Source organism: Oratosquilla oratoria, chromosome 6 (assembly GCF_046742065.1).
Source record: "Oratosquilla oratoria isolate Oo_2021 chromosome 6, ASM4674206v1, whole genome shotgun sequence".
In the NCBI taxonomy this organism is placed as follows: domain Eukaryota; kingdom Metazoa; phylum Arthropoda; class Malacostraca; order Stomatopoda; family Squillidae; genus Oratosquilla; species Oratosquilla oratoria.
The window spans coordinates 72,166,483-72,178,982 of record NC_134782.1 but is presented as its reverse complement, the minus strand read 5'-3'; the positions used below and the strand labels follow the sequence as shown (position 1 = coordinate 72,178,982).

General features: G+C 39.8%; 1 protein-coding gene across 1 annotated transcript in view; it reads left to right on the top strand.

Moving 5' to 3' along the window:
- The first annotated feature begins 5,715 nt into the window (after positions 1-5,715).
- The window catches only part of LOC143026608 (G1/S-specific cyclin-D1-like), a 64,865-nt gene continuing 58,080 nt past the window's right edge, over positions 5,716-12,500 (top strand). The window contains exon 1 of the mRNA XM_076187296.1: positions 5,716-6,467. Coding sequence (XP_076043411.1) covers positions 6,234-6,467 — 234 coding nt within the window. The 5' untranslated portion in view covers positions 5,716-6,233. The remainder of the gene's footprint in view (positions 6,468-12,500) is intronic.

Below are 12,500 nucleotides of genomic sequence, written 5' to 3'. Positions count from 1 at the left end.
ATTCAAACTCCTTCTCTCTTCCTCTCTTATGTTCCATGTTTCTGCCCCATACAGTGCTGTTGGCACAATCACTCCATCATGTAGTCTCCTCTTAGCATCCATTCCCAAATGTCTATTCCTCATTACACTTTTTAATCCACCAAGGCATTTACTCACTTCTCTCAATCTACATTCTACCTCCACCTCTTTTACTAGTCTTTCTTCACTCATTATTTCCATGTGTCCAAACCAACCTAATACTCTTTCATCAACCCTATCTTCCAACTCCCTTTCCACCCCTGCTCTCCTCCTCACCTCCTCATTTCTCACTCTATCCAGCCTTCACTCGGCCTGAAGATGGCCGAGTGAAGGCCGAAAGACGTCTCGAGTTATTATGGATTTTAGAAACTTACTTAGTACCCTCGCCTACGAAGATCGGAACACCGATAGAAAATTGAAAAAGCAAACTGCAAACTGAATAATCCTGTAACTGCTGTCGACTTCAATAGAACATGTATTCTGAATGGCCTTTATCCCAAATATATATATATATATATATATATATGTATATATATATATGTATATATGTATATATATATACATATATATATGTATATATATGTATATATATACATATATATACGTATATATATGTATATGTATACACACATATATATATATATATATATATATATATATATATATATATATATATACGTACATTAAGTGAAACTAAGTTGAAAGGAAGGAGTGATTTAGAGTTAGGAGTGTGGTGGGGAGATTGTCAGGAGTGAGGAGGGGGCGAAGGAGCGAAGAAGTGACTCTGCAGTGATGATATAGGGAGGTGAGTGGTGGAGTGGAGAGAGGTGTCTTCAAGGTTAATGTCGGTAAAGGTGTAACTGGGATGGGAGATGTGGATTTTTGTTAGTGCATATGGTCCTGGTAGGGAGAAAAGTGTAGGGGAAAAGCAGGTTACATATATTTATATATATATATATATGTATATATGTATATATGTAAATCTATATATTTGTGGATATATATGGATATATATACATATATATATATATATATACACATGTATATATATATATATATATATATATATATATATATATAAATATATATATATATATATATCATTGGTGAGAAATGTAGTAACGCATTTGTAAATCACAACTAACACCACAGTCGGACAAAGGAAAGAGTTGAGTAAGCGAAACTATATATTTCGATTGCTAACTGCAATCCTCTTCAGTAGTACAAAGTGGAAGGAGGATGCTTTCTTAAATAGCAACCTCTTACAAAGGAAAGGGAACTGGGAAAAGAATAAATGTCACTACCCCAACCCTTATGTGACCTGAGGATGACATGAGGTCGGGTCAGGAGGAGGGGGAGGAAACTTGTTAACAATTTATTTGGTGATGAATAATCCTGATATTATATCTGGGGTCCATTGACCCTTGGAAATATTTATCGTGGGTAAATACTCAATTAAAGTGGATTCCACCATTTTCCTTCTGAATCCACTTAAATTGAATATTTGCCCACGATAAGTATTTCCATGAGTCAATGGGCCCCAGATATATATCAGGATTATTCATCACCAAATAAATTGTTAACAAGTCTCCTCCCCCTCCTCCTGACCCGACCTCGTGTCATCCTCAGGTTACATAAGGGCTGGGGTAGTGACCTTTATTATTTTCCCATCTCCCTTCCTTTTGTAAGAGGTTGCTATTTAAGAAAGTATCCTCCTTCCACTTTGTACTACTGAAGGGGATTGCAGTTAATCAAAATATAGTTTCGCTTACTCAATTCTTGCTTTTGTCCGATAGTGGTATTAGTTGTGATATCAATCAATCAAATCAGCCATCCTGAGTCCACTGCTGAACAAAGGCCTCCTTCACAGCATTCCATGAATCACAAGACCGCGCCATCCTCTGCCACGTCACTCCTGCAAACTTCTCGATCTCGTCTCTCCACCTTCTGTCTGGTCTCCCTCTTCCACGCTTCTTATCTCGCGGCGTCCGCTCAGTAACACACTTGCTCCATCGCTCATCAGTCGTTCACACTAACTTTCCTGCCCAATTCCACTTCCTCTCTTTTACTGCCTCCACAATATCGTTCACTCTATTCTGCTCTCTCACCCAATTTGCTCTCTTTCGGTCTCTCAGTGTTATTCCCATAATTGATCTCTCCATTCTCCTCTGTGCAGTCCTTAGCTTTGTTGCCATCGCCCTCGTCAGCTTCCTAGTCTCACACCCGTAGATTATTGCTGGTAGAATGCATTGATTGTAAACTTTACGTTTCAAACATAAAGGTAGAGAGCCTCTCAGGAATTTATTATACTGATCAAACACTTTCCAACCAATTGTAATGCGTCTTTTTATTTCATTATCATGATCTTTCGTCACCTTCACCATCTGGCCTAAATGATTATACTCTTAAACTTCCTCAAGACTCTCACCATCAATTACAATCTCTTTATGTTGAACTTTCGTGTTGAACATTATTTTGTTCTATCGAGTCAAAGGCCTTCTCGTAATCTACAAAAGCTAGACACAGATGTATATGGTATTCTGTCGTTTTCTCGATTAGTTGGTTCATCGCCTGTAAATGGTCTCGAGTCGAATATCCGCTCCTAAAGCCTGCCTGTTCTCTCGGTTGGTTTCCGTCTAAAACTTTACTTAGTCTATTTGTAAGGATCTTGGAGAATACTTTATATGCGTTTGATAGCAAGCTAATCGGTCGATAATTACTAAGGTCCTTCTGGTTTCCTTTTTTATGAAGCAAAATCACTATAGCATTGCACCACGCATCAGGAATGCTTTCTTGTACGGCACTGGATGTACAACTGAGCTAATATAGTATTAATTAATTTCCCTACGTCTTTCAATAGATCTATTGATATACCATCTTCCCCAGGTGCTTTTCTTCTTTTCATAGTTTTAGAGCAAATTCTACTTTTCCTTTGTAATCTCTAATACACTACTAACGTCTACAGATGAATTTACTGACTCAACTACGGTCTTCGACGAGTAAAGCTCTTGCTAAAATTCTTCTATTTTTTTACCATTTTGTCTCTACATTTAATTATTCCTTCATTTCTATCCTTCAAACATATAATTTGCTCTCTTCCTATAGCATGTCTGCGCTCGGTCACTTACCTTTACCTTTCCGAATAGTTTCCTCTATTTCATCCATATTTCTCTTTCTTTTCTCTGGTCTCTGCCTTTTGTTGATAAGCTTGTTGTTTAGTTCTACTCTTTCTATTAAGTCTCTCCTGCTTTTAATCTGCATGGTCCTTCTTCTTTTAATTGGGTCATTTGTAGCTTTGGTGTATTTCTTTTCTCTAATGTTTTTTGTACTTCCTACTTTCTCTGCCGATTCCCTAATGATATTCACTAAATTCAAATTAATGTCTTCCACGCTGTCCTCGTTAGTTCTTAGAGCTTCGAATCTATTTTCAATTTCTAGCTAAAATTTCATCTTATTATCCTTAACCTTTGCAAGGCTAATTTTCTTTTTTAAAACTAGTTTATTTCTCTCGGCTCTGAACTCTGTGAAGTTGGTGCATAAACCTGAATTATTTTTAGAGTATATCTTTTGCACAGCCTAATCACAATCCAAGCTACCCTGTCCGATAAACCACTGAATTTGACTACGTTACCAGCAACCTCTTGGTTGATCAAGAATCCTACTCCACTAGATCTTTCTTTCTCCTTACCTCTATAGTAGAGCAGGTGGTGAACATCTTGTAATTGTATCAGCTTTTCTTCCGTTCTTCGGACTTCGCTCAGTCCTACGATGTCCCACTTGACGTTGTCTAGTTCCATTAAACTCTCCAGTCTGTGGTTTTCTGAGAGACTTCTTACGTCGTAAGTATAGATCTTCATTTTCTTCATGTTGTAAGCACACGAGGCAATGTGGTTGGACCTTTAAGAGACGATGATCCAACAGGAACGCCCGGTTTTGTTTTGGTTGTACTGTTCATGGTTGTTATGATTTTTCCCAGTAATCTCATCTCCTTGCCATCTGGTTTCTGGTGAGATATTTCTCTGGTGTCACCTTATTCATTATATTCGGTGAAGCCCTATATCTATAGGGTGGCCAATGGTCCACGCCGTCATTATGACGGTACCCCATATATCTATGAGGAATTTCCCTGTTTGCCATCAGGGATGTGCCAGTTAGCAGTTGGCCCTGCGACTGTGTGTTTGAGCTGTTCTTTGTCTGATCCTTCTTACAAAACCTGTTCGATATGGGTGACCCTGCAAAGATTTCCTCTCTATAGACATGGCTTTTGTAATCATTAAGATTCTCAAACCTATCCACCACGTCAAGGTGTCAACTCTCGGATGTGTAGTTGTGATATATGTATATATATATATATATATATATATATATATATATATATATATTATATATATGATATATATATATATGTATATATGCATGTATGTATGTATGTATATATATATATATATATATATATATATATATATGTATGTATGTATGTATGTATATATATATATATATATATATATATTGTATGTATGTATGTATATATATATATATATATATATATATATATATATATACACGTGTGTGTGTGTGCTTTGTATGTATGTACGTATGTATTAGTTTATACTTCTTATGGTGGTCGAAATTTAAATTAATTTCTGTGATTTGTGTTAAAACCTCGGTTGAGTGCATCAATGATTTTCATCTTATGTGAGCATTACATTGATGAGTTTTACAAAGTAGAGTATATTACAGTGAAATGTTCAACAGAAGTTCACATTTGTTGGCATGCAGAGCTTTGTGGTACATAACTGTGTGCCCACTTTGGAGTTCAACAATGTTTTAGACCAGCTAATTTGCAGTATAGATCAAATGCATTCGTAGTTGTGGAATCCTGGTGCAGTGTAACGGATGCTTGGCCTCAGTTCAGTGGCCTTATATTTGCTTCTACCATTGGTTCCTTCTCCTGTGAACCTCAGAAGTACTCGCATTGTTTCATGGTACTGGTCACGACACTGCAGGATTGATTTGTGCATGGCTGAAAGGGCATTTAGTTCTGCTCCACTGTATAAAAATACAAGTGCAGCTATTTTGTAAGAAGATTGTGGTGGATTGGATCAGCAGCTGCTGCGACAGTGCATCGAGGCCAGCATTGCTGATGCTGCTGCTCCCATTGAGATGCTGTGAACTTCCCCGGCTCAACGAACCTCCTTCTCTCTCCTCTCATCCTTCCTTGCCTTACCACCTTACTGGGGTTCCTCGTCCGCTGGTGTTCGCATATGGAGTTTACTGTTTTGAGCTATTGGAGACATGTGCATGACATATCTAATTTTAGGAAACATTATGCAAGTTCGAGATACTGTGGTAGATACCGAGGTTACCATCTGCTGTGCAGCTCAGACTCTCGGTCTCTGTTCCCACGTTACTGGGCTAGGCAACAATTGCTATCCCTCTGAAGGTCCACATATTTCTCCGGAGATTTGGTAACCTTCGTCAGGAGCTCTAGGATTGTGTCCTTGTTACTATAGACCCCTGGGTGCTGACGATTCGGGCCAGATGTAGGTTTGGCCCTGGAAAAGCTGAAGATTAGCTTGTGTTGTGGACGAACCTCGTCGGGCAGCGTGGTTGACTAGGCGTGCTGTCAGGTGAGGTCGGGGGTGGAGGTGGAGAGGGTTATCCAGATCTCGTTGGGCTGTAGACTTGCACCAGCAGTCTGGCCGGAGACGTTGTCGGGAGGATACGTGTACTTTCGTCTTCGGCCTGCGTAGTTTTGTGTTCTGTGATGTGCCTATGTGATCGTGTTCTGTACAGAGTGCTGAGAGATTCATAACCACAACAGCAGTGAAGCAAGCCACAACGTCTACCTCATCCATGCAGCCTCCCGTATGCGCACATTTTGTCCCATTTAATCGGCTTTGTATATTTGTTGAAGACGGAGTTTTTAACAGTTGTTAGTCAGACGTGGCGGCATTCCGTGTCTGAAAGGTGCGGTGTTATTAATTTGCTAGTCAGACCAGGTAAACAATTTTACTAAGAGAGCGACCTGCCGCCACTGCTGGAGCTCTCCGAGAGGCAACAGGAAGCTCTTGATCACATTCACAATACCTCCGCCATCATGTGCACTTAATCGCAAAACTCCTCTTCGCCGCCAAGAGGAAGGGAAGAAAAGGAGCTTGACGTGGGAGATATTTATTAATTATTATTAGTAACCGGGCGGACCTTATCCCAAAATGGAGGCAGCCATGGATATGTCCATAGACTTATTGTGTTGTGAAAACGCGTCCTTGGACTTGGACATGACAGCGCAGACGTATCTGGACCCAGTGCTGTTGAGGGACGATCGAGTCTTGTCCAACCTCCTTCGGACGGAGGATTTCTATGCTCCCAACCCCGCCTACTTCGCCTGTGTTCAATCCGAAGTCAAGGAATGTAACCGCGAGCTCGTTGCCCAGTGGATGATGCAGGTGAGTACGCCTGTGTCACAGGGTGGCCGTTCTTCTTGTTTTGTTCAAAATTTCCTCTAAATCACGGGCCGATCTTGTGTTACAGAAACTTTCTTTGGGGATCATAGATTGTTGAGGCACTTGGTTGTGCGAGTTGTATTCCGAGATGGTGTGTGTTCTACTTGGGTTTCTTTGAGAGATAAAGTGTGTATAGTGTTTTTTCGTGTAAAACTATTAGTGCATAGTGTTTTTTCGTGTAAAACTATTACTGTATAGTGTTTTTTCGTGTAAAACTATTTGACATTAATCTATATATTTATTGGAAAATTCATGCGCTCAGTTTGCCCTCGTTCATGCACGGGATTTTTTTTAATCATTTTATAACAACGAGTTAATCCTCATACTTTGGAAGTCCAATGCACTATCCCAGTTGTCTTCATGATTGTGATGAGATGTCTAAAGAAAATATGTTTTGTTGTGTGAATATTTTGTATTTTAGGTGTTTGCAGTTTGAAGCTTGTATGAATCGGTATTATTAATTGTGGCATTGCAGTAGTTGTGGTTCGAATGGCCGTTATCTGCATGGTGCAGGATATATGTAGTATTATGTGAAGTATTTGATTTTGCTTGTAGAGTAACCTTGTTATTTTTAATTTGACAGGTTACTGCAATGTTTTGACAGTGCCCATGAGTATGCCAAATGGCATGCTCGTTCTTATGATGTGAGTTGGCTGTCAAAATGCAACTTGTACGATGCGGATCTTACCTAACATGTCAGAAGTGTGCGAATACAGCTTTCATAAGGAATACTCATAAATTAAGAGACTATATATAGAAAAATTAAGTACTCTACAACTGAGTATATATATATGTGTGTAATTCTGATACATCATGGATTAGATTCGGGTGTTCAGTCATACCACCTCTTGGATCACAAAGATACTTTGAATCACTGTGATACTTATTGATAAACTCAGTAGGGTTGAAACAGTGGCTTCCTCAAGTGAATTTAGGGGAAATAGCAACCCTACAAGTTGTCGCTGGTATAGTAAGATCTTTAGGATGCAAGAGTACGCCAAACACAATATTATTTTCAGCATACTTCAAGAGTTTAATAGGTTGCTTTACAGCTTTGCCGTTTGCATTTCCCTTGATGTATGCTTGGGATTAGACATGCCTCTTCGGCTTGAAGACTTACTTCAATTCATTGGCCCGGGCACCCTTATTTGAATGAAATTGTCATCAACCTAAGCAAGAATATATTATTCCTTACATTGTCTGAACAGTGGCGGTATTGTACCTTTACGACAACCATATAGGTACGATGATACTTTCAATTTTTTTTTTTTTTTTTTTTTTTTTTTAGTTTACATTAAACGAATTTATTCAATTGTATGCAGGACCTTGTACTTGGGGGTTTAATGTTATACCCAGTTGGTGGGGGTGGCATACTGAGATAATCTAGTTTTATTCAATGGGGGTAGGGCTGAAGGAATTAATTCAAATGACTGAACGATCACGATGTTTATACAAGACTTCTCATTAGATTGGCGATTATACAGGATATTGTGATTTAATTAAGGTGTGGCTGACATGCTACTCCCGTTAAATTGCTCTGCCGTGCCTGAATAAGTTAGTGTTTAAGAGACCATAGTCGTTCTGTGGTGTCCCGAGGTTTGCCAGTGATTTACTCAGCCTATAATCGATATGCACTTGAGGAAGTTCGTCGACGTTGTCGTATGTTGCCTCGATATCAGGTAACAAGGACAAAAAATAGATATAGCACTATAATTTGTCAAGAGTGAACTAACTGAACTTTGTTTACTTCTTTGCCAAGACTATTAGTGACAGGGGCCTTTTTTGTTACATGCGTACGTGCATTTAGTTAATGAGTTTGGGAGTCTCGCTCGCTCCAAGAATGGATTCCCTCAGATCAACCACCCAGATGTATATAAAGTCAACATGGAAATGATTTACGGATGATATGAAGAACTCGCCCTCAGAATGTCCACCTGAAGAATCATTACCCCCGAGATATACCAGAGGAATATCCCAGCCCACACCATATAAAAAATATAACCGTTTGTGTTGTGCATCTCTGTTGCCCAAAATTTAAGAAGCATAAAAATAAAAATGCGCATACTTAAAAAATAACAAACAACATTTTTTTTTACACATTTCCAGACGATTATTTGGAAAATTATCATGTCTAATGAATTCTTGTGAAAACTTAAGAAGTGTGTGCAGCGCATGGCCTTCAAGCAATTCTTGTGTACCCTTATCTAATTCATTCGACTGCATGTAGTAACACCCACAATATTGGCTGAATGGTTCAAAGATTTGTGCGTGTATACAAGACCTTGAATATTGAGATATGTCTCCATTCGTCACTGAGTAACTGTTCTTGGATGAACCACTGAGTATTTTAGGGAGAAGAGTGGCAGTATCTCTTGTGTCGACATCCAATTGAAAAACTTCTGTTCGCATTGACAATACCTAATACCCAAATTGTGATGCACGACCACGATATTTCCGTTTATGTGAGAATCAAGATTCACCCATTTCATTTGTCAGCTCGGAATATACATGGATTGTCTTGATGTATTAGTAATTTTGCAACGCCACACTCAGAGGGGAGCGGGTGTTGGGCTCCCACAATTATTGTGTGCGTGCAATTGCGGACATCCAAACATGACCCGTAATGTATTGGAACTATGTGATACGTATTTCCTTGTTGGGTAATATATTTCCACATAGTGTAGTTCTTTGTTTTCTAGCAGAATTATATAATTGCAAAAAAGTTATATTTTCAGAGTCCTTACATATTACATGTATTCTGGTGCCCGCAGTAGTACAGTGCACAGAATGCGAGTTTATAGTTTTTGTGAATGCAGCGTCCTAGATTAATTAAGTTGGTCTCATACTCAAATAATTTGACCTACGGACCGGCTAAACACAAATAGGATTTCCAAGAGGACCTGTGCGGAATCACGTTTGAGCCTGTGATGTGACCACGCCTGAGCGCTACAGGTTGCATCTTGTCGATGTGCTGGCTGGCTGACTCGGCTGGCGAGAAGGGTACCCAAGTCGCGTGGGAGTCGCGTGACGGGGGGAGGGGAAGAGGGGGTTACTGGTCCAATGTGATCATCGGAGTTCAGCAAGTAGGGTTCTGGGCTAGTATGGTAACTTTTCAATTTCCCACACTTGGTGTCCGTGAAAGTACAAACTTTTGAATGTCTGGAATCTGCATTGCAGCGATACAATCTGGTAAAATATTCTGTATTATTAACTAGTCTATACTGGTGTGACAGCATATTGCCAGTAATCTGGTTACTGATGTTCTATATACTTTTTTGTTCTCTCATAATTCAGTGACACAGTAGTCTCCATGGTGCCCTTGGACAGTTATCATTTACTGACAACAATTGATTATTTTCTATAACACTAAGCATGTTTGTGTAAAACTTTAGTTCATAGATGTAAAGATGTCTGGTTAACTGTAAAAGCACAGGAGAGGTCATGATGGTCATCTCAAAATATTATAATAAATGAGGGTCAGATCACGACGCGATTTGGCCCTCCGTTCAGTTGCTTACCGTCCCAAGAGACGGTTTGAGACAGGTATTCGATTCCCTCTGAATACGACGTCGCAGGAGATGTGCCTTTGCTGTCCTTGACCCCTTCCACGGACACCAGACGATGTATTGGCCCAACACACAAGGCAGTCGTTGAAGAAACCCCCTCAACAGTTAATGATCGTACAAGTATACCGTAGAATAATCACAATATTAATAATAATAATTGACTGGTGTCACAATAAACACAAAAAATGACAGTGAAGTTTACGGGTTGGCAAAAAAATTGTGCATGAGTGTTTATTTGGACTCAGTTTTTGTATAATGAACATTTACTTAGTGAAGATAGGTTATGTGATATGCCCCAACCATAGCCCACTGTTGATTAAAATACCAAGTGGTATGAAGTGTTCGTAAGGAAGTGTTTGAAGTTTAAACTGAATACGCAATAGGTTATCGTGTGTCTTCTATAAAGTGATTTATATGAAATTAGTAGTGCTGTGTTAGGTGATAGTGCGTAGTCCCTTGGTAACACAATGTGATTTGCACCTGAATATCTGAACGTAGATAAGCCCATCCTGTTCAACGGAAGATCATGTTGCGAAAGAACTACCCGTTTTAGTAGAACATACATAAACTGAGCATAAAGAATAGTAGTTTCTCTGTGAGAGTTTGATATGTTTATGCGTCGTGAAAGTGTTCTATTGAGTACTTCATGTTATCTCCACTGATGTTATGAATATGCATTCTGGATGTCATGAACCAATAATTAATCAGTGATGAATTCGTGATGTGGATGTGCGTTTCGTGGGCCATTTAGAAAACAAATCATGGAAACAGCATTTCAAAAGTGCTAGGGGACGAAAGGATATTTGGAATTGAACAAATACTAACGGATTTTCTTACAACTATATTTGAAATAGCGTAGTACAGTGATTTGGTGAATTAGAAATAGTATGTGAGAATATTAAATTTCTATTATAAATAACGGTAATACTGTGAATCTTACGAAAGACACTACATAGAGAAGAAATTCGGGCATTTGCAGTTGATGTAGTGAAGTGCATCTTAATCTTGTGCACTGTGTGTCTGGAGGGTCAAGTGAATATGAGAAATGTGTGTGATATTTTATTTTCTGTATGTTGGTGGGTGCCCAGCAGATTTCAACTTCATCATAAATAACTCCTGTTGGAAAAGCAAGACAGTTTCTTCTAACCAATTGATGACAAACGCGATCGGGCTTGGGTATGGAACAGAAATGTCCCCTGCTAAGTTTTGTATGATTTTTGCATTTAGTGGGCCTACTCTGAAGAGTCGTCTCAGTATGGAGTCTGGTTTATTCAGAGAAAATATTATTTTCTTAAAATCGAGTCACTATTGAGATGCTCCCTGCCGCCGAGACGTTGTCCGACGTGGGAGTTTTTTTTATGTTTAATATGGCCCTACAGCACCGGACGAGAACTGCTGTCACTTGCCCCCCCCCCCAACTACCTGTACAATTATCGGTTGACATCGGTCGCCTTGTGTACGGCCACTCGCCCCATTATCCATCACTGTCCAACCTTGTCCCTCCGCCCCAACTATCCTTCACCTACCCTCACTGAGGTTCTACCATCACCCTCCACTCTCCACCCGAGCACGTCAAACTGCACCCACTTTACTTCCACCCACTCGAGACAGTGGAGTATATTCGTACGCAACGAATTCCTTCGTGCAAGGAGTCAATGTGAGAGGATGAATAAACGATCAGTCAATATTTTATATTCGTTCTTGTCCTCCATCTCCACATCTGCGCATAAAGACTGACCTTGTCCTATCTCTCCAAGACACCCATACGCCTAACCTCGGCATTCACCACCCACGCTCAACATAGAGCCTTCTGCTGCTGCTCGTTTCAACCCTTGAATTTACAGGAATTTAGGTTCCACGTGGCGACAGGTAATATTCAACCAAACCCCGCCTCAGAACTGAAGGTCAATCTTATTTACTCGCTAGAATAGCCCTACCCTTCCCTCACCCACGCATCTATTTTTTTTTTCCTCCACATCTGCATTTGCTTCACAACCATTCCCATGAAGGGTGTTCTCATGCTATTTTTGCGTCACGTATGGACAGGCTTCAACCCTTTCCTGAGTTTCCGGCGTTACTCCCGTGGGTCAAGGTGGGAAAGTGCGTGGAAGATGTAAGAGGGGTTTATTATTATTATTTTACAAAAGTGACACATTCCCTCCCACTTTTTTTGTGAAAATGTATACGTGAACTGCTTGCAGATAGATATTTTGTGGGCGTAGTGATCCTGAACACAAAAACTGCATGCGAGTCTTAAAGATCCTATGTCGTGTTGGGTTAGTTCTCCCATGTTAGGCTAATACCTCCTTGTAGCGCTTCGTAGACTTGTGACAAACATTAGACTGTTTCGTTCTGATGAAGATCGGATCCTGTCCTGAACAGGGTTTTCATTGAACCATGTTCAGGCTGA